The sequence below is a fragment of the Chiroxiphia lanceolata genome, chromosome 1 (genome assembly GCF_009829145.1).
Source record: "Chiroxiphia lanceolata isolate bChiLan1 chromosome 1, bChiLan1.pri, whole genome shotgun sequence".
Lineage (NCBI taxonomy): Eukaryota > Metazoa > Chordata > Aves > Passeriformes > Pipridae > Chiroxiphia > Chiroxiphia lanceolata.
Window position 1 is genome coordinate 130775405 of NC_045637.1, and position 24006 is coordinate 130799410.

General features: G+C 37.8%; 1 protein-coding gene across 6 annotated transcripts in view; it reads right to left on the reverse strand.

The window, feature by feature from the left end:
* PPP1R9A (protein phosphatase 1 regulatory subunit 9A) overlaps window positions 1-24006 on the reverse strand; it is a 136722-nt gene that overhangs the window by 30608 nt on the left and 82108 nt on the right. For all 6 annotated transcript variants that reach the window (XM_032676694.1, XM_032676712.1, XM_032676705.1 and 3 more), the window contains exons 6-7: window positions 13531-13666; window positions 5073-5228 (exon numbers count right to left, since the gene is read on the reverse strand). In XM_032676694.1, the coding sequence (XP_032532585.1) occupies window positions 5073-5228; window positions 13531-13666 (292 nt within the window). The remainder of the gene's footprint in view (window positions 1-5072; window positions 5229-13530; window positions 13667-24006) is intronic.

Here is a 24006-nt window from a genome sequence, read left to right on the forward strand (position 1 = left end):
TATGGAAATAAGTGATTTAACAACTTAAGAACTCAGGAAAACCTTGAGGGAAGATTCCACACATTTATTTCATGCAAGAAAAAAAGGTAAACTTCTCCCTGATTAGTCGGAGTTATTCTGCTCAAGCTAGCTAATCTCAAATGAGAGCAGTTACACAGGGAAACTGTAAATAACAGCAACAGCATTCAAACACACAAAATGATTGCAAGCAGATTAAGAGCCCCGGCAGCGCGCTAAAGATTGTAGTTCCACCACCGAGCAGCGTGCCACAACAACAGTGGATCTGTACAGTGAAAGGGTTGGTGGGGAGGACCTGGCATCCACCTGCACACTTAATGGGGGATTTCTTTTGTACTAACCTACAGTAGTCTGATCCTGTGAAGGGAATAGTTATTATTTTGAGTGTAATATGCAATGTTCCGAAACATCTTTAATTTTACCCCAAAGGTCTGCTATTCACAGGCTCCAAGAATGCTCGAAAGTATGAACTGAACCACAACTTCAACAGCATAACCCTAATCCAAATGGAAATGATCATACACATTTACCCAACACTGGCATGCATCCCAATCCCTGCTGCTTATTATTTAAAGCAGGCAGCAAGGACAAACTTCTCACAGGTCCCAAACCCTTAAACTGAATCAGTGACTTGTGCGTGTTGAGTATGGAGTTGAGGGCAAGGGCAAAAGCTGAATTACAGCCTGAGCTGGCACTGCAGTGAAGACAAGGCCTTTGTCCATTATTTATAAATAGAAGGAATAGTTACAGAAAAGCATGTTTTACACGGGGGTTACTTCTCTTACAAGATTAACATAAGCTTTAGGGAATAGTTTATGTTGATCTAATGGAGTATGTGAGGGCACTGTACTGAACTAGAAACTATCATCTCTGGTGAAGCAAAGGCTATGTTCTTGAAGACCAGGCTGTTAGTAAAATTGTACAAGTAATTCAAAGGATAAATGCTTCTGGAAGAGAGGAATAATTTTCAAGATAACAGGAGCTATCACAGACTTGATCAGTACAAGTATCTCTGAGAAAGGCTGAGTTTATTTAGAAATTCCCTTTTTATGAAGTCTCTTAAATGCCCTTCTTGTGGCACAGGAAATGCATATTCCCAGAAGCAGTTTGGTTTGCAAATCAGCCTTCATTGATCTAACTGGACAGAATAAAGGAGACAGTGACTCAACCAGTTCCACCTGAGGAACACTTTAGGAATCTTCTTTCCAACACTCACTTCTTGGTTGCTGTCTCCACAGGAGACTGTAAACACTTCTAGTCCCCAAGATCATGTTACTTACTTTTTTACTTTGCACTGAAAAGTGTTACAACTTTTCACGTGCTCAGTGAGAGCAGACCTAAGATTTCATTTCAAACGAAAGCAGGCACTGACTGTGACAGCTTGCAGAAACGCAAGATGTGGAAGCACACCAGGCACACTGGCAGGTGGAATGAGCAAGGGACCAGACCAAACCTGTCCGGAGCATGCAGCTAATCTGTGGATCAAACAGGGTTCCTGAGGAAGTGCCATAGGAGAGCAGGGCTACTGGTCCAGCATGGAGAGATGTCAGTGCAGCTGGAAACGGGGCACTCAGCAGCCCTGGAGCTGGTGTTAACAGCAAGAAGAGGCCAGTGAAGCTACCGCACTCAGTAGAGGCCAGGAAGCTGAGCAGGACATGTACCTTTTTGTAAATATACGTATTAGAGGAAACTAAGGAGATACTTTAATTAGAATTTGAAAGAAGTTACTTGCAATTTTTGAGCTCACTCAATCCAACCTCTGATCTGCAATTTTCAGAGACTGAGAACTGCTTTTTCTCATTCCATTCCTGTGAGTAGTGAAAAATTATTCAAGAACCATCTAAAAATGTTACGGTGTTTACAAAATGTCCAGCCCACTACTTAGTTCTGCTACCTCATTTTTCTCGGATGAGATAAAATTAGGGGAAGAATGGATGAGCTAAATTTTGCCCTTTGTAGACTTAATAATGAAATCAAAAAACCAAGACTCAAACCCTTAGGCTACCTGCTGATAGTTCGTTCCCATCTCTTCTAAACCCCCACAGATCCATTAGGAGCACTTAAAAGAGCTTATTATTACATACAAGTAAACTCCACATTGTTGCATAAATGACGATTTGCTCAGGTACAGATGGTTCTAACAGTTATTTTTATGCTCTCTGTTATTAAGTTAAAAAAATAAATATTGAGCACCCAGTCAGATCATTGAATCAGTACATGGTACAGCAGATCCCACTGAGGCAGAAGGAAAAAAGACACTTTTCTCCTGAACAGACAAATGCGTAGCTCGATATGTACATTTTTAAAGAACTAATTATGCTTGCAGAATAGATGACAAATAGTAACACATTTATAGGTTAGACTAAACAACAGGGAAGGTCAACTGTTTGGCAAGCAAATCTAGACTCCATAGCTAAAATTTTTTAAGAAAGTTTACTAAAAGGGGATCAGAATCTTTATTCCATGTTCTATATAATGCCAGACAAATTCTTGGCACATCTTATTTTGTATTTTTATGGTTTTTAAGTCAATATAAAATTGTGATGGTTTCATTTTAACAAGGACATTTTGAGTAATTTTTGGCACATTTCCTCTCCAAATATGTCTTGAAAAGCTGATTAACTTTCTTCAAAACAATAAAACTTCTTATAAAAAATAACTTTCAGAGCAAAAATGGATTGAATTAATCTAAGACTGCAAAGCGCAGAAAGGGATGAAAGGCTAGCAAATGTTAAAATATCACATGTGCACTGGGAAGGAAGGTATGCAATAGAATCTAATAATCTCCATGACAATTTTTACATAATCATTATATATTTTTTGCATATAATGACAATCCATTTTTCATATATTTTAGACATGAAATATAATAACAAATTTTTACATAAGATGTCCCTTCTCCCTACAGAACACCTCTCACTTCAATCATCATGGCTAAAATAAAGTTTCTGGCTCTCTCAAAGCAGTTAAGAAAAATCAGTTCCATTTTTCTGTTCTACAGCCAGGAAAACAAGATTTGCAGAAGTACAATGATTGACCCAGGAATGCCCATCTCTCTTCTTTCATTCCAAAAAGCAAGGCATTTCAAATAGGAGGGCTCTCAGAACATGTGAGCACATTTTTCATTGCAAGGACTGAATCCAACTAATTAGGTCAAACTATTATGCTTAAAGATTATGTCCTACCCACTTGTTTAATACTTTCATTAATCTCTGGAGTAAGAACAAGAAAGAACAGTTGTTCTTTAAATACAATTCCAGAAAACACTGTGTGGGCTTGTGCAGCGTGATCGTGAACAAGTCCTCTAGTGTTTAAAGAATTCAGGGCAAATACCAAGAAAAATACATGTACTCACTCTGCATCAGCCAACAAAACACAGCTGTGTACTGTTAAATACAACCAGTGAAACAGAAGTGGCATGCTCGTAACTGCGTGGGCCAGTGAGAAAGAGCCTGCTCTTATGCAGGAGCATTTAATGTTTTCTTCTCAGGCTCTCATCTGCACTTACACTTGAGGATCCCAAAGTACCTTCATCTGGTCTCCTCTACATCAGCGTTTTGAGGCCATTATATCACACAGGTCTGTAAATAGCTTCAAATCAGTTTGGACAAGCTCAAGTATGGCAGTAGCCCGAGTTTATGGAAACATAGTTTATTCAAGTATAGTTTTACTTGTAATGTATTCAAAGGTCCTCTTGCCCATCACTGCATCTGTGGTTTGCACGGCCTCGGCACCCCCACTGGCACGCGTAGAATGGTAGCATCTTCCCACCACTTTGAGAAAGTATTAATATGTGTGATGCAAAGTATTAGAAAATTAAGTAAACTGTTCTACTAATATGTCTAAGAGCCTGGAACTTGAAATATGGAGTGAAAAAATTATAATTTAACTAAAGTAAAAAAACTTCAGGAAATAACGATGAATAACAGTAGGCACAAAAAGGCTGAAAAGAGTATCAGCAGAAAAGAGAAAAACTGGTTGTTCATTTACTTTCCATACATTACTCTCACTAGAGAGTAGGAGCAACACATTTATAGACACTAAAATATCTGGTTTGAGTGGAGGGAAGAGGAGAGGACAATTGAAGAAGGACAAAAAGGGGAGTCTCAGTATTCTAAAACTCCTTTGTCGGCCCAGGTTCTGCTACTCAAATATCCTATGAGGTTCCAGCTACTTTCAACCCTTCCATCTTCCTGTATTTGAAAAAAAAAAGTTCCTCACTGCCATCACTCAACCCATTACTGTGAGCTTAGATAAATCCATTGTTTCATATCATTATTTGCATCAGAATTCAGGAAAGCTCAAAAAGAAGCCACATCAGAAGCATAGACTAAAATACAGAAGAAATGTCTCTCAGTACCTCGGTATGTGAAGTTAAATGAATCCAATAACCACAATGAACAACACCGATTCAAGCCACACTTAGTACAGGTGGGTGCTATACAAACTCTGCAACCACAGAGTTTGGTAAAACACCAGTTTAAAATATGCCTGCTTCCCCAATATGGCATCTTTCTAAACACATGGCTAAACATATGACACTACTGTACATTGATGAGTTGCTGTGTAATGGTATAGGATAAGCTCCCCGTGCCCTTTTCACTGAAATTTAACATTTGCTGTCTGGTTTCCTGATCATCTTTTATTGGAATCTTACAAAAACCAAAATCAACAAACCAACTAATCAATAAACTAAAGCCAACAAAAAACCACCCACGCCAAACCCCAGCAATCTGCTAGAAATGAATTAACTTGCACTTTGTCTTCCTTGTCAAACTAAGTGCCGAGGTAGAATAACTTCTGTACTAAAAAGTTAATTTATAAATTTATCCACCACCAGTACAACAGTCACCTTAAAGCTGATGCCAAAACAACTCCAAAGAATAGTTCCACTTCTTTTAAGTAGAAATTTTGAGTAGTTCAGAAGTACTGGGATACAAATAGTTAGAAATCAACTCTAGTTTTGAAGAGAAAAAACAAGCTCTGAGCAATGAGATGACTAGAAATGTAATTCAGTGTGGTATTTCAGGAGTATTTTCTGACCTGTAACGTACCTCTTTGAATTTATGAGCAAGTTTGCTGGTGTCCACATCACTAGGGGAGAACATTTCATCATTTTCAGGGAGATCGAACACTTCAATAGCCATGTCACCTCCTGGAAGGACAGGTCCCATGTCTTCATCTTCTTCATCTGTAGCATATTCCCCTGTCTTAATTTTATAGCATTTAAGAAATTCCAGTTATCCTCTAATTAGGCAGAGACTGTTCAAAGAATAATTAAGCTACTGTGCAAAGCCAGCATTCTGCATACAATAAAGGTTATCTTTTTCTTTGACTATAACCCCAGTACTTATGAATTCTACGAGACAAAATACAACTCCACAGCAGTATTTTGGTACATTAAGAGAGAAAATAGTGTCTTAACCAATAAGAATTTAGTTCTTAAGCATTACTGGTTCTGTATTTCAATGTTTTCACTTTCCAAGTGAGACCTCTTTTCCATAGGAAGAACCCTCCAAATTTATTTCAGATTTAACAAGAAATCTTTTCCAAACAGAAATAAAAGAACAGGACCAACAGCATCTTGACTGGTCTTTGGTAAAGTCAACTGGAGGAAGTAATTCTCCAGTGATATTCCATGGTGAATTTGAAAATTCATTGGTTTGTTCTTTATAAACAAATTAATGATAGAAAAGTCACACCCACACAGAAAGACAACAGCAGGAAAAAGAAACTGAGTGTTAGAGACAAGTTCAGAGACTGAAATCAGAGTTCATCCTGAATAAGGAGCTGCTTTGAGCTAGTTTTAAACAGAAAAGGTGGGGTTTTCTTGAGCTGGTAAACCATGAGCTGCGTACAATTTGCTGACAAAACAGAATTTTAAAAAATCATAAGCTGCAATCAGTATCTCAAGAGTAAACAAAATAAAACAAAACAATATTGAAAAGGCTTGCAATATTGAACCCCGAGTTGCCTAGACAACCTCTTGCACGTATTCCTGTGCTCATCTCTCCCCATATCTAAGGCGGGTGGTACCACCTTGCTTCCGTGGGGCTCCCTCTGGAAGCTGGAGCGCATCGCCTATGGATCACAAATAGTCTGCTGGCTGTGCAAATGACTATGCACACACTTCCCCCAGGGCCACATCTGGATTTATAAAGCTTGGGACTCAAAACATGGAAAAGGAGGTGTGGGGGAAGGGGTGCAGTCCTTCTTACGTTTATACAGTAAAACCACCAAAATTTTGACAGAACTACTCAAGTTTTTGTTCATGAGTTTTCAGTTCCTTATATGAAGAAACATAATATTATTATCAGAAATATATTCCCTGTAGTGCTAAAATTGTCTATTATTGTAATTTTTTTGACAAAAGGACTTCTCAAAACGACAGATAAGAATTCAACTTTCAAAAACAGTTCAAATCTCAGATCCTACCTTAGTTTAGTTTCCCAGTTTTGTTAAGGCTTATGTGAATCTCTCTCAACTAAAAAGCAGTGCATGGAAGCATGTTAAATCCAGGTGCACAAGTACACACAGACAGAAAAGATACATGTATGCATCCAACAACAAGGTGATATACCCACAATAAAATATTACCATTTCTAGCAGGAAGAATCATAGAATAGTTTGAGTTAGGATGGACCTCTAAAGATCATGAAAAATCTATATTCTTTTTTTAAAAAAAAAAAATTAAAGTTTTTAAAAATAAAATAAGTCAGAACACATAGAAGGCATAACATTTTTCAGTAACATTTTCTGACAGTAAAAGAACTACCAAAAAGAAGGTAAGTCACCAACAGGCACAACCCATCCATATTTAAACATCACTGTAAAGTGAGGCACTTTTCAGGTGAACTATCTCGACTTCTGTAAATAGTAACATATTCTCCAATGAAACAAACAGTATTCATTTATTTTATATACTTGATATGTACTAAGAATATATGACTAAGAATCACAGTAGTCTTCAACAAAAAAGGTTAACAGCTGGTTTTGCTTCTTAAAACAGAAGCAAAAAACAACATAATCCATCTCACTGGAGTTTTTGGGCATGTAAGGATTACAACTAAACAAAAAACCACCTGAAATTAAATTTATCATTCTGTATGTCTAGATATCATACACACACACAAAAATCTTCTGTCACACTACACCTGTAGTAACTTCTGTTTCTATTTTATTCCCTGTGGCTATTTGCAGTTCCTTCTAAACAGAAAATTTGACTAATAATTCCCATGGCATTTTTCAGGAGCATAACACTACCTTTACATACTGTCAGGGCAACCAGAAGCAGAATAACTCTTAAAATCCCAGCGAAATTTCAGTGAAATAAATTATTGTATGGACAAAATAATAACAGTCCATGGACTATTGATTCTGCAGTTATTATCCCTGAAAAATCACTAAGGTAATACACAACTATAGTTTCTAAGTTCAAAAAACCATCTTGGCAGGTTCATTAGCAGGAGCAAGAAAATCTCTGAAGCATGCAAAGAGGAGGCAGAAACAGGATCATTAACCAGCAAACTCATGCCCTGTTTATGTAAATGAACCCAGATCTAGCTCAGCTATATGTGTATTTTAAAGGAATTATTAATTTAATGCAAAATCCAAATCACATTTATCAATTTTGGCAAAAATAATAAAACAAATGAAATTAGTTAAAACTGATTTCTCCAAAGACTTAAACTAAAAAGAATTACTGAATACAAAAAGAAAAATGAACACACATGAAGGACTAAATTATAGGGAAAAAATTCAAGAGCAGGCAATATTCTACTGGCCTCAGGAGCCTGAGTGTTTGAAGAGGAACATCAGGCAGTTAAAAATGAACACAAAGGAAAATCTTGCTTCAAATTGTACATAATGAGTGTCAATGAGCACAGTCATTTTTGCTTCAATTAATGAAAAAAGTACTTGTCAAAGCAAAGCACCACTCAGGTAAACACTACAATAGGATGACACAAACACATTACAGAACACAGAAATAAATGAGACTTTTGTTTTCATCTTCAAAAGGAAGGGACTTCATCTTACAGTCACATGAAAAACAAATTACAGGTTCAAAAGAACCAATGTGCACATTAAGAAAATATACATCGTGAATTACATGGAACATACTTTCCCCGAAAAAAACTATCTCTGCTGACTTTTGTTTCATGTGAAACTACTGAAGGTTGTTCAAACAGTGCCAGTAAGCTGGAATGGGAAATTCAGTATTTTACAAGAAGCAGCAAGGCACAGAAAAAATTTGTATTACTTCAAAATAACAAAGTCCTGTAAGAGAACAGTTGTTATTGTAACTCCTTGAGGTTTCCTGCAATACATTTTGTTTTCTTAGTTGACAACAATAATAGTATTTTTTTATTCAATAGTCAATGAAAACTTACATGGTCTTGAAGGAAAATCTCGGACTCTTCATTCTGTGTTGCTGAGCAAAATTCATCCATGCAAAAGCCCTATTCCTCATTTCAGTAGCACCCAGGGCTTAAGCTTATACCATCCAAAGCAATAGGTTCTGATACTAGCCATTCCATTTTGCTATATGCTATCACAGCTAATAGCATGAAATTATCAATATGAGCTGCAATTTTCCACTTGTACATGGAAAATGTGTTGCTTGCATTGTTTAACTGCCTTGTAAATTCCTGAAATGGGCCTAACACTCTCAAGCAGAAAGAAGGAGCAGCAGCACCAGCCAGGATAATGCAGACAGACCTTCCCCAAATCACCATAACAAAGGCTGCATCAAGCTACATCTTTGTTCCTGCTGAAACTCTCCCACAATCAGTGAACTATAAAAATAACTCAAGCCCATCTCTTCATTTGATTTTTTTTGATGGCTCATACTTAATGCTTCCAAAAGAGCGAAGAAAAATATAATGGTATAGTTTAATCATTGCTTTTACGGGAATGTGTCATATTAATGACGTTGGAAAAAACGTACTCTCTGAAAGATCTGGTTTAGCAAATGTATTCTTTGGGTGTTAAACATTCAAGCACACTGCAACATTTTTCTTTTTGCATGTGTCAAGATTTGCTTCAACGGTTCCAATATTGCTTTGCCTCAGAATGTCCTGATGAATGAAAATTTAAAAAGAAAAAAATATTCATATGACTATTAATGATATTAAAATATATTCCAACACCACTTGCATTAAACTACTTGTCCGTGGCCAGTGAACAGAATTCTGCAATATCTTATTAATTTCACATTCTGCATCACCATATGCAGCCTTCAAGGGAACAGGTCATCTGCTCTATGTAATTTTGTCACTCACTGCAGAACATGAAGAAGATAATGCCAAGTTCAAATTAAAATTCCAAGAAATGTCAGAATTTGACTCACGTGCACAGAACACTGTGTTAACACAAGGAATTCAAAAGGGTTTAGTCAAGGATACAGATTCAGGTCATACTTAGCACACTAAAGACAGTGCCTACTTCAAAGCCTTTGAGCTTTATTTTCTGACAGGATACAACAAATCAAAAGGATATGGGACTTTAGGAAGCTAGACAAACTAGTGATGAGTAAACTCTGCAACAGGCTACCTAGAGGCAACATACTCTCTCAGCTTTATAGTAGTCAGCACAGACTCATCAAGAAATGCCAATGCTGCCTACCATACATCATAGTCGAGAAATAACTGGTACTACTGGTTCGTGGGAGCTTAACAACAAATTGTAAGCTATTGCACATTTATCCTGCAAGTCTTGGCACACATCCCATTGTGAGCATCACTTTTCTTTTAGTGTTCATCAGTTCTGCACAAGGTTTTTGAGTTTCCATGCAAAAACTTTAATGAAGGAGCATCTGAAAGTATCCTACAATCCTGTGACAACCTGCAGCCCATGGTAACAGCAGGTTCTCAAATGCAGGAATCCAGGGCATTTATACAGTAAGTTATGTTTTCTTCAGTCTTATTTATATAGTAAATTATATATATTTTAGAAACATTATGTCTATTAGTGTGAATCTTTGCCAAAAATGGCTGTCATGTAACACTTCTGCAAGGCAATGGAATGAGAAGTTACAGCAGGCTAACATATGTCTCTAAATTTAGTATCTAACTCAAGTCCAGTGTCGACTGGCTGGCAGAAATCAAAACTATGTCAAAATGCTGCTTTTTTAAGGAACTTGGATTCTTCTAAAGTACCTAGATGCTCCTTGGGCTATGAAGACTGTCAGCAGTTTCAAAACAGAGGAAATTCAGCCAGCTGGTGGCACAGCAAGATAAAACACCAGAACTTGTACATGCCTGACACATACTCTCTTCCTGTGATCTGACCAGCTCTAGCAGAGTCATGTGCAGTGAATCCAGGACTCAAACACTGATCACTTATTTCCTGCTCTGGAAAACAGATAGGTTATTGCTGTCCTTGTAGTAAAGTCTCTGAGCCTCAGCATTTGGCAGTCTCAAAGGAGGGTTGAATAAAAATAATTTTCTTGTTTATTTATGCAGCACTGTACCTGGAGATCCATTTACCATATTTTAAGGACTGTATGAAAATTAATAGGATGGTTTGACAGCTCTAGGACTGAGCAAATCCTGTATAATTCCATGCTGCCTCAATGCAAAACCTCTTACACTGGTAATCCAAATACTTCTGAACTCCATGCAGTCAGAATCACAATTTGATGAAATGGACTCAAAAGGGTAGGGTTTTTTGCACATTTGTAAACATTCATTCAGACAGTGTAAACTGAAATTTTCTTGCCCAAAAGAAGCCCTGCTTACCAGACACAAAGAATGGAGTGCTGGCAGGGGTGTCGCATAGAGCAACATAAACCCAGCCATATTTGTCCTCAGAGAGCAAGGTAAGCTCAAAGTAGTAATACTCACATTTGACAGTAAATGGAGCAGAAGTGCCTGTGATGACCAAAAATGTCTTTGAACTGTGGCTAACATGCATTAGATCATAGCTAACTTCACGTCAGTTGTGTGGGAATGGTACAAGTCGCATGAATTTACCTGGATGGCATAGTCAGGTGATTAAAAAAAATAATAATATTCAGGATTACTGCAGGTTCTCAATAAAATCTATTTCTGGTAAGTCTCTTAATTAAGAAAGGAAACACACTGCATTGCATACTTTAGTAACTAAACCCCAGCAGCTATTCTAATAATGTTTACCACCGCCTCCCAAATATATAATCTCAAATATATATATGGCATCTAGTAGGAAAAGGGTACAACCTTCAATGATTCCAATGCAGTTTTTAAGAACTCAAGTATTTGATTTGTTCTCAGACTTAATTCCTTCTTCCAAAAGTAATCATTGATGAGATCATTTGGATCTCCCCTGCTAGATGTCTTTTCCTTTCTTTTTCCTCCTTTCCTCATATACTGCACAAAAGTCACCTTTGCACTACAAACACTAACACTCAGAAAGCACATGTCATGGTCACAGAGATGGTTGTCATCCTCAGTGTAGTGCTACAATAAGAGAAGATACCTTTAACTCTCTTAATTAGAGAAAAATCAGGGAAAACCTCTCTATGATGCAAAGACTCTACCAGTAGAAAACACTTTCTGCATCTAGCGTTTTCGTGTTAAAAATGTATGCAGTGAACAGGACTTAAGAGTTCGTAACCACTGAATTGAAGGACAACAAGACACATCACAAAAGGTACCTGAGACCTACTCATGCCTACTCATCCTTGTCCTCTTTCACTATTGTACTGAGAAACACTTGCATGGTCATCAGTATGACAGTGTCACCCTAAGCATCCTCACAGCAACAATCCCTATCGAAGGCTGAAGTACTTCCAGGATCAGTATTGATCTATACGGTTTTAACAACAGGTTTTTCTTGCCTGATCTTGAGTAACACCACCTGTATGGTGCATGAAGGTAAGAAACACAAACCTTTCCGTTTTTTTACAGGTGGATGCATCCTATAGATAAAAGGTGTGACACATCAGTTACTCACACAGGTCTGCCTTCAGCCCCACACCCGCAAACCAAGAAAGATCTGATCATCAGGCACTTGGGACACACCTCTCTTGCCAATATGAAAGCTATCAGACTATGTTCACAATAAGATGGTATCACAGGTCTTCAAACACTGACATCTCCAGCACGCTATGATGAGTTATGGTAAGTCTTACTCCAAAGGCTAGTTGCCTCCATTTTATTTTTGAGGAGATAATAGAGCTACTTCAAGAAACTTATCTTGAATTTAATTCTAGACTAAATAGAAGTTAGAAGACTTGCATGTTTCTGTAGTTTGAGGAGCGAACAGAGAGGATATGGATTTTCCAGCCATTGTGGCCTCACACAGGCACACATACATATGCATGTATATGGACGAGTACAATTTTATTTAGAAGAGTTAAATATGTCCCTGTGACATGATTAATTTTAAAACATACTAAAATATTTTTAATATCAGTGGAAATTAAAGTAAGTGAAAGCATTACTGGGGCTAGACAGGATTTTTACTTAGTCTGTTGGGACACTTCTGATTGTTCTGACCTATTGCTAGTTTAACAGCATGTTTCAAAATCCAAGTGTATCCTGATTTTATATCAAGAGTATTTCTTTTCTAAAAAGAAAAACTAAACTGAAATAAATGCATAGCATGCATTTCCCCTTCTCTATGGTTTCCCTACACAAATATAATAAAAAATCTGGCCCAGGACAAGAACACACTAGTACATGGAATCTGACATTTCAAATAATATTACTCAAGATGATATGAAATGATGGCAGTATGCTTAGGCTATGTGGAAGCAGTTTGTTGCAACAACTGCCTTTTACCTTAACCCAACAGCTAATTTAGAAAGTAACACAGACAGTAGTCTCTGAAAAAGCTCTCTCACTAATCTTTCCAAGTATCTTGGTGTTTAGGCATATTAGGAATTTTAAGAGAATGCAAAGAAACTATGGAAAATCTACTGCATGAAGTTGTTAGTTTCAAAACCACTGTATTGGGACATCAGGCACTAACTGTGAACAGGAATCTAAACTTCAGACAAGCTAGATTAATTCTCTATCCTGTGGAATATCTGTTCACACAGAAACAAAAAACAGTGTGTGGAAGGAGGGGTCTTAGCCAGAATTTTCAGAAAACATTCTGAATTAAGAAGAACATCAACTCTTCCAGAAAAACAAAAAAAAGGTCTAAAACTTCCTCAACCCCTCTAAAAGTCAGAAGGCAACTTTCTACCAGTTTTCACAAAAATCTAATGTTTCAATGCACAACTAAACAAACTTTATTCCCTTATTTCAGAAAGGTATATGCTTGCAGAGGAAGAGCAGTGATTAGAGAAGCATCAACCAATTTGTTATATGCTCTTCTGGAACAAAACATTAAACCCATGATGAAAAGCTTTCCTGTAACTTTGTTCTTCAAATAAGATTCATCATCAATCTGTGAAAATCAGCAGCAAAGGTAATGGAGAGGTCCAGAAGCTGACCTCTAAGCGATAATTAAAAAGAAGGAATTAGGAATAGAAAATGGAACATTAAAAAACACCAAATAGTGAAACGCTAGTCATTCTGTTACCTCATCATCATCTGCATCATACTGTGCATAATGCTGCTCCAGCAGCTCTCTCTGGCGGCGTTCTTGTTCTAGAGTTTGGCTAATCAGCTGCGCAACCTCACTCACTTGTCCCGGTTTTTCTCGTCCAATTACAAACCTATACAAAAAATTAGTGAAAAAATATTACTCCTATTGTTTACCCAAGTTCTACCATTTTAGTTGTGTCTAGTACAGAGGGTAGTCTTTTTCTCCAAAGATATGTAGCTGTGATTGTTTCAAATATGTTCTATGGATGACATTTGACAGAAGGGCACTGTGTGCAGGACTAGGAGTGATCAGACCATGACGGGTCTGGCCACATGACAGAAAGGGGAAAACGGAAGCGACCACTAAAGCCTTCACTCCAAACTTCAGTAGTTACAGACACAGACCTAGAGCAGAACAAGTTTTTTTTAAAAAGTATCATCACTTCCATTCCCTTTAGAGCCATGTATTTCCCAGAAGGGTGCATTAGACCAGACTCTTAGACCAGACTCTTAGAGGGATGTGCAGTAACAGCACAAGGCGCACTTCTGCCAGCTTATAGTGAAAGGTACATACACCAGAGTAACTTTTCCACCTTGACTTAGAATTTATCTTCTATTTCTGAGCTTTTATATTTGTCTTCCTCCTGTCTATAAAAGAGAACCTATTTTCACATTTTTAAATCTGACAGATGCTACTTCCATAATTTTAAGCCGCATTTAAATTTTTCTTTTATTTCATGAACTTCTGTTGCTAAGGAATGTTTTTCTCCACTGTTAGCTACTGCTGAACATTGGGAGCACATTTCTTTCGCCTAACAAAAGACAAGGGAAGTGCCTCTTTCTTGGTTGAGACTTACAAAACTGCTTCCTAATCCTGCTTTCTGCAACTGGAACTCAGAATTGCTTTGGACTGTAACTTTTTTTTTTCAGCACAGTGGCATAACCATAATTAGTTATATTGCTATCTATAGAACTAATGATAAACACCCATTACACAGGACCAACACACTGTAAACAACTGAATAAAAGCACACTTTAAAGATGTCAAGCTGAAGGAATATTTTCTTAGCAGGCTAGAAAGACAACTGGGTAATTACAGATGAAAGAAGTATTATGTGGGGCTGAAAAGCACAATAAGGTGACACTGAGATACTGCATATGGTAAATTACTTGTTTCCACAACATTTGGCTCAAATGATTAATTTATTATTTGAAGGAGAGGCCGAAATGTGCATTATATCCCATGTATGAAAATTCTTTTCATTAGTACTGGCTATCACTGTTGAAAGCCCTTGGGATTTGTCATCCAACTTCTCATGAATGGATGACCCTGGGTCCATTTCCTAAGCCAAACAATTTTTCAGACTCTATGAAGTCAGGCATACAGAAAGGACTACAATTTGGAGATTATTTCAACATCATCAAAACATCCGAGTCAGTACTTTCTTCCAAAAGGATAAGAAAGGTGAGAATGAGTGACTACCTTGGAAATAATGACACAAGGTGCTCTGAAAATAATTGTCAACATTAATAGAAAATACAGCAGAAACTGGAACAAAATCAAGACAATAACATCAGCATTTTAATCCTTATCAAAACAGATCACAGTTTGGCACTCATATCCCACTATTACAAAATATGACGTTAGTTCTCAGTAATGATTAAGATGTTGGGCTGAAAGAAAAAGAATGTTTCTTCATGGTCCTTACACTTCATCTGTTCTGCATACTGACTCATAGACAGATCCTGTTTCCTCTGATTTTTAATTTTAGAGCCAAGTATTACAAACATTAAACCAGTCGTATTCAGACTCAACTGGGAGGAACAATGAACTTTAGGTATTACTACATAAAGTAAAAATGATTTAACCCATATTTGCTATGTGTTTGTCTCCTCTAATGTAAAAACAAATTAAAAGTAAAAAGGGAAAAAAATAACTTCCATTTTAAACAGACATTTTAAGCAACATTTTGCATGAGTATATTACTTACACATAGTAGAGAGAGCACCCCGTTTGTAAACACAAGGGAGATCACCAATGTGGCAAATTAGGGAACCACGCAAAGTGATGCAAATATTGTATTCCCTCCGGCCCTCTGCCTGATAATACCCCTCCCTTGGAAAGGGACTCTAAATACTTCATATAATCATTTTTGTACACTGAAAACTTTGAACAGACAATATGTAATGCATCTCAAGTCTGGTAACTCCCGATTATTCAGGAGTGGTTTTGACACATTCGACTGTAATGTAATTATTTTTTCATACAGACAAATTTATGTAGGATGTAAAAACCTTATTAATTGAATTTTTCTTCTCATGCCAAAGCCACTTAGAGTTCACAGTGATGTGATTTTCAAGGCTGGAATCACATGTCAAAATGAAGTTCCTCAGTGATACCTGAAGCTGTTAGATGATACATTAATAAAAGCCTCCAAGCAATGACAAAGTTTAAAGCAAATGTTTTCCAAAACAGAAATACATAAGGAATGTTTTATCTTCATACGATTTACTGCTTTAGAGTGAGACATTTCCAAAGTGTCTGAAAATAAATTTTTAGAAGCATTCAATCTATGATTGATGTCAGTTCTAGATAAAGAACTGTAAATTTGTAAAATGGAATAAATACTATGTTGCCAGCAATTACAGCTTTTACCAAGCAAACTAAACCTATTGTCGTGTTACATTCCATGACCTTTAGAATACCATGATGCATATAATTAACTTGTAACTAAGATAAGCCATAAAGTTTAAAGACAGATGAATAAATACTACTCTCTTAGAAAACTATGAAGCAAAGGTAGTTATTAAAACTCTAAGCCTGAATTAGATCTTTATGCATAGAATGGCTTTAAATACAAGAACTATCATAATCTGAAGTGTTTAAATATGAGAAAGAGACATAAGGTTGTGATTCACTGACCAGAAAATTAGTCACTGAACCATAACATGCACACTTCAACGAAGTGGCTAATTATATTTTTCTAATCACTCTTGCCACCAAAATTAAGCACATGCATTTCAGACTTGATTAATTAGTCTCAATGGCCAAAAGTATTATAAGAAAGAACTATAAATTCTATCAACAGTAATATATTTATGATGATGGTTATGTTTCTGGATATGAGATAAATGAGGGTTTTAAAGCCTTTAAACCACACCACAATAATAGTCCCCTTAATTATTAAAGCCAGCAAATGTAAAATAAAACCCAGTGAATCTGTGATACTCCCATCGCTGTACTAAATCTCAGATCCTTACTGATTATTTCTGATGTGAGCAAAAAAGAAAGACAGAAGAGAGAGAAGCAGGGCATGAACTGACCTTGATATTCAGAGTTACACGGAATTTAGTTGAATTACCAGCTGTGAAATATTCTTTGTGTTTGTGGTTAAAATAAACAGGAACAGAGACAGGAATATAATTAATATTTGACTATATCTTAGATTTAAGAATATCTAAAAGAATGAAGTACCTTGAGAAATTGAAAATTAATTACAGTACTGGTGGTTATGAAAAGCATTCTAGTGAAACTGTCAGCAACTCCTACATCTCCTGAAATCCAGGATTTAAATATTTTACCGCACACCTGATACACAGCTTTCTGCATATTTCTAGCTTTTATTAAATGAGGATCTGCAGACCTGTGCTTCCTGAAATAACAGTAGATAACTTATTGTGGTTTTTACCAACTACGGGAATCAGAAACATTATTACAAGGATTAAATCAAAAATATTTCCACTTTGAAAATAACTTTGGTACTAAAAAAAATTGTGAAGGCATCAAATCTGTGATGGAAAACTGAAGTTCTGCAGCACAGATTTTTAGTGACCTGGGTTAATGACCTGGTAAAAATACTTCAGGCATTAACTGCTTATTTAAAAATAATTTAGCATGGTTCCCTTAAATTCAACAAAAATCATGTAAGAATACAGTGAACTCATTCTAAGAAATAAAGAATAGGGGGTTTGCCTTTCTAAAATACAGTGTGGTCAATAAAAATATACAGTAAAATTCATTGTATTGGGGGTGTTTAACAGTTGGATGCCTGGAAGTGTTCAAAGCCAGGTTGGATGGGGCTTTGAGCAACCTGCTCAAGTGGAAGGTGTCCCTGTCCATAGCAGGGGAGTTGGAACTAGATGATCTTTAAGGTCCCTTCCAATACAAACCATTTTATGATTCTATGATTTTAAAAATGGTTTTAAAAATGGTTTTCCTCTGATGCTGCTTCTGCTACCATTTATCTCATTTATTTCAAGATGTCTTCAATTACCTACTCTGGCTGCTTCCATTACGATAACAGCCATATAATTAATCCAAAGTGCTAAAAGGAGTGTGAACTGTGTTAAGAAGGCAGTTTTATTTAGTCACAGCAGCATAAGCTGCAATTTTTCTGGGTTTCATGAACAAGACCAACCCCTCTTAAACAGCAGTCTCAACTGCAGAAGTCACTGACTATACATAAGGAATTCGCAGCCTGCGAGCTTCCACTACAATTTTTCAGATAAAATGATCTAAAACTCATAAAGACTCTTCCTATCATTGAATAATTTAGGTTGGAAGGAAACTCTGGTCTACCCTAAGCCCTTGACTTCAAAGCAAGGCCAACTTTGTCATGGCCTTGAGTAGAATCACCCTTGCTGCAACTTCTGTTCATTGCCTGTTATCCTGTCCCTGTACTGAGAGTACAAAGAACCTGGGTTTACCCTTTTTACCTCCTGGAAGGTAGCTGAGACAGCAGTAAGATGCCTGGTATCTCTGTCTTTTCTTTAGACTGAAGATGGTTCTTTCCACCTCTTCTCAGGGTGTTGCCTGCACAGCTGCTCTCTAGCTCACAGTGTCGCAAAGGGATATGCTGCCTCAGATACAGGACTCACACCTGCCCTTCCATCATAATGTTTCTGTCAGCTCATTCCTCCAGGCTATTGAAGATCCTGTGAATAGCAGCCCTGCCTGTTAGCCCCTCTAGCCTCACCTGCAACCTTGCTAATGGTGCCTACTCCACCCAGCTCTCCCTTGCACCAGAGACAAGCATGTGCACAGCAATCTCTAAAGCTACTAGCTGGAACCAAGAGGAACTGAGGGGGACTGGTAGAAGGAAATAAAAAAGGTTTGCCTGGAGGTGAGTGAAGGTAGTGACCTAAAACTAACAAACATGAACAACTCTGCTTGGAGATCAGCAGCCAAAGTAATACAACAAAGTGACAACCATCAGCCAATGAAAGGAGTAATGACTGAATGAAGTTATCATACATAGGAAACATCTGAGAGGGCAACCTGTGTAATGTCCAGTGCTGGATGCTGGCTATGTAAAGACAGTACAGATAAGTAAACTCTGGGGAAGAGCCTTCAAGGACGCTAGAGACAGAGTTGCCAGTAAACTGAACTGTTGTGCAGAAGTTCTGCAGCCTCCATCCTTGTCCACAGACCCAGGATAAAGTAAGCTACCTTGAATTTAAAGACAGACAGCGTGACTCCAACTTACCAGCTTGGGTTGGAAAGGACCACACTATGAGAAGGGACACCTTTCACTAGATTGGGGCCCCATCCAACCTGGCCTTGAACACTTCAGGGACAGGTCATCCCCAACTTCTCTGAGAAACCTGTTCCAGTACCTCACTACCCTCTGAGTGAAGAACTTATTCCTAACATCTAATCTAAATCAAATTGTTCCCCCTTGTCCTTTACATCTGTTTGTGTAAAAAGTCACTCTCCCTATTTTTTATTTTCAGTACTGGAAGACTACTATAAGGTCTCGCTAGAATCTTCTCTTTTCCAGGCTGAACAATGCCAGCACTCTCAAACTGTCTTCACAGGAGAGGTGCTCAATCCCTCTGATCATCTTTGTGGCCCTCCTTGGACTTGCTCCAACAGGTCCGTGTCTTTCTTGTGCTGGGGACCCCTGAGCTGGATGCAGTATTCCAGGTGGGGTCTCACAAGGGCAGAGTAGAGGGGCAGAACAACCTCCCTCAACCTGATGGCCATTCCTCCCTTGATGCCAATCAGGATGTGGTTGGCCTTCTAGGCCAGCAATGGTATCAGTGGTGCTGGTGGGTGAGCAGCAAAGTAATAGCTCACATGCCAGAAAAGCCTCAGCAGTGTCCCCAGAGCATATTGGATACAAGCCTCTGATAAGCTATTCTAGTATCAACACTAAATGGATATTGAGTCAGACGATTAGAAAGTCATGTAAAAAACCCACGTACTAATAATAATGCACTTAGATTAATTATTCCCACAGAAATCAATTCTAGTATAGGGCCTCACTGACACATTAGCTTTACTCAAGAGTACTTAAAAATTAGCCAAGGCATTCAATATTTTGGCACCTCTCCAGGTTCTAGTCCTTACATTGCTCTGTTCCTCTGAGAGTGGAGGTTAAGAATCAATTCCATCTCTCCCAGACAGCCTGGCTGTATCCCAACACAGTGTTTGCTTAAAAGGTTTCCTTGAATACAGGATGATCATTTAATCAGCATTTGCTACAGCACCACACAATCCTTATGGGAATGGCCAGCTCAAAGAAACACATTTGTAAATCTATACTTTAACATACCTGAATGCTGTCAGCTTTGTTCAGAAGGTACAAGTACTACCTGGGAATGTTTCTAAAACCTGATTGGCTTTCTGAGGTGAGATCTGTCTTCCCTCACCCTTGCTGACATCAATAGGGAAGAAATCCAGGAAGAAAATGGGTCAGATATAAGATGCTGGGTTCAGGCCACATCCTTAATCTGGACGATTATGTGATCCAGATTCTAAGCAAGCTGGACCATCCCTGCAGCACAGTCCAAATAAATGCTCCTACAGCACCATCCCTGTAGTTTGGTGAGTTATCCTGCAATAATGAACAGTGGATATTTCTGCCCAGCTGTCACATTGTTGTATCCCATTAATCAAGGTGTACCAAAACTGTGTGGGAGCTTCTACAACACAGAAACTTGGATGAAAGAGTAAAAAAATTAGCTAAATAAACATATATGATAATATTTCAGTTGCAGGGGTAGAAGTTCATGTTTAGATCCAACCAATTTGAGGACAAAGTGATTCAAAACCTGTCAAGTTGTTCCTTTTTCCAGGAAAACAAAAAAAAAAGCTGCTCCTAATGAAATCCAGCCCCACTGAGTCTTATTCATTCATGTTACACTTAATTGTAAAAGCAATACTGCAATACCTAGCCAGATAGCTTATAATTCAGACAAAATCTTTAAATAAAGATTTCTATATATATTTCAAACTCAAACATATAATTTCCGATCCAAATGTGCAAATATTTCAAGAAATAACTTACCATAAAATTAAAATTAGCAAGATCTCAGGACACAGGGGCTATGTTTATGCCAGTAAATTAAACAGTGCCAGGGAATGATTGCAAGTACTAGTAATTGATTATCATATTAAAATCTTATTAAATCACTGAGTCTCTGAAACAGTTTGGCCCATGTTAATTAATATTCTACTGAAGAATACTCAGACAAAGCCCAGGAGTTAGCAAAGACTATGAGTTAGCCTGGATTGGGTTTCCAGTGAACAATTTGTATACAGCCTCCCTGCCCAGAAAGGTACAACTTTAAGGGAAGGAGCACTGGCCACTCCAGTGCCAGCTGGCCTTAGTGTGAAGAACAGTTCGAGGCACAGACTGCCTAAACAAGCACAGCCAAAGCATATAAACCAGCTAAGCAGTGATGAATGCAGCCTTACCTCACCTGTGCTAAGGGGTCAGAGTACTTATGGGTAGTTTTTCAAGTTCAACATGCTACTCCTGGTAGTCTTACAGTCATTACCAGCGCTTGTAGGAGTTCTTTGCAGAGACCAAAAAGAAAACAGCTTATATTATGGAATATTTAGTATAACCATAGTGGAATAAACAGGAGAAATTTACACTGTTTTGGCACACAGCACCACATATTTAGTTTTTGTAGGATCCACAATTTGGGTTTATCAAAGAAGCAGAAAGTGCACCAAGCACATGTGGCTTCTTAAGGAGCTCAGCACGAAGTCCCAGCTCAGCAATCAGCATTGCAGAGGCAAAGGGCTTTTCTTTCCTTTTCTTTTTCTCTTCTTCTCTCTTGCACTTGGATTCAAGGAAAAAGAAACAGACAAGGAAGAAAAGAACAAAACCACAACCCCCAGCCAGAAAACAGATTACACAATCCAGCTCTCTGAATCAGATAGGAGTGTGGTATCCTTTGCTTTTTGAGTCCTGTCTTATTACCCAGGAATTAGAAGTCCTGCCTGTATCACAATGTGTATCTGCATTATGGAGAATGCCTGCAAATGTTTAAAGGACCCAGCTGTTTCACGGAGTAAGAGCACAGGTAGGCAAAGCTAGAAGGAGCAAAAGAAAATCTGCACAGGCATGCCCACTGGAAGAAGAGAAGATTATTATCTAGGCAAAGGAATTACAACAATAAAGCCACGCTGTTCAGTGCTACTGTCAACAAAACAGCATTCCCACCAGGGTATACTGCTGCTGGTTAGATCCTGAGGTAGATTTCATCTGTCCTGTATACTGTCTTAGTGCTTGCAAAGACAGGACTGTATAAATTATCTTTTCAGATGCTGTGATGGCAAACAAAACTAACAGCAGGTATACAAATACTATTTTCTGAAACTGTATTTTTCAGAAAAAAATCATCTCAAGATGGGATGAGGAATTAGCTGAAGAAGGAATAAATGAATTTCAAGTTGATGTTAATGAACAAGTGATTATTTTCACTTTTCACACTTTAACTGCTCATTGTGTAAGAGCTAAATAAAAGAAAAGTAAAAACTTGTCTGAAAGATTGCATTTGCAGTTCAGCAGGAGATAAAGAAATTAGGCTGTGAACCAGGATTGAAAGTTGAGACAGAACCCTGCTTTGAATTAAAACTGTCCAGATAAGAAAAAACAAAAAAACAGTAAGAGATGATTCTTTATTAGAACAGAGAATAGTTAATAGTGAAAAGCCACAGGGTCTGATAGTTACACTGCTATTGTTAGAACATACTCTTCAGTGATCTAGAAGATTAATTAAAAATGGCAAAATTGGCTAACCAATTATTTAAGATGGGAAGACTGATGCATTCCAGCAGAATTTAATTAAACAAAAGCAGGTAAAATCATCGGTAGGCTAGAAGTAATACAATTAATAACTTTCAGAGCGGTACAAATCATGAGACACCAAAGAGGTTTTGCACAGGTTCTGCATGGTTCCCTAAAAAATCAAGAACTGACTCAGAAAACACCATGAGAGCATCCGCTCAGTGCTTAGCAACAGTTTGGAAAGCTGAGAAAATGTTTAGTCACATTCATACAACGGGATACGGAAGGAGGACACGGAATTTAAAATTCGCCTCTCCAGTAAAACACTGAATTTGGTTAACTTTAAAGAAACCTTTTAGAGGAAAGTAATAATGCTAAAAGCATACAAGCAGCATGGGAAGGACTGGGATTTTCCAATGACTCTCTCGTGCAAGACCCTTTCTACTTATCAATGCAGTAAGGCTTCCCAGAACCAATTCCTCCTTTCCTGGGATCCTGCCCTTTCCCAGAGCTGCATGAGCACAAATCTTTGCATCCAATAAGGCAAAGAAGTGCAGTCCCCACTGAAAGCTCCCATATTTGTTCTAGAAGAGACAGAGACTAGGTAAGTATGATAAAAGGATAAAGTCTTCATTATGCAAGAACTAGATTTTCTTTCTTGTGAGGGTGTTCAAGAAAAAAAATAAAATTCCCTGGAAGGATACAGCTCTTTGAGTGAGCTTTTTCTGGCGAAGACAGCAGGGTTTCCCAGCACCCTTTCATTATGACAAACAGGGGAAAGAGTGGGATCACAAAGGCTCAACATAACCCAAGCAGCTTCAAAGAACTTCAGGTTTGATACTCAATACCACAGTCCATGGTATTCAAACAAAATAACAAAGGAGAAGCTCCATGACAGGATAGGATTCCCACTGTCAAGCTGTCTCCTTATCTTTTATGATTGCAGGCACCACTCACAAACTTCAAGCTCATGGATTACATCCTAAATGGGGTCAAAAGAAGCACAGAACAATTAGTGGTATTAGTGTGGCACTGCCCTCTGACTGATCCATTAATCTTAGAGCAGGGTCAACACTCAACAATACTGAAAACTACACACGTTTCAAAGGAAAATCCCTCCTGTACATAGCCAAATTCTGAAATCCACTAATATGAGATATTAGTAAACTAAATAGCTAAGCAAAATTATGAAGACTTGATATTTACATCAATTGAAACAGCATTCATAGCTGTATTTGCCAGATTAGAGTCACGAGGACATTAATTCTCATCCCGAAAAACAGAAGCTGATTGCCAGCTGGGATTATGAAAGAATTCCCTCTTTCCTTTGCCTCATAGGCTACCAGAGTACATCTGGTGGGTACTGATTATCTTTCTATAAAACATTATAAGAAAGAATAATTTAATTTATTATCACTGGAGAAGCCAAATTGGCTGAGTCAATG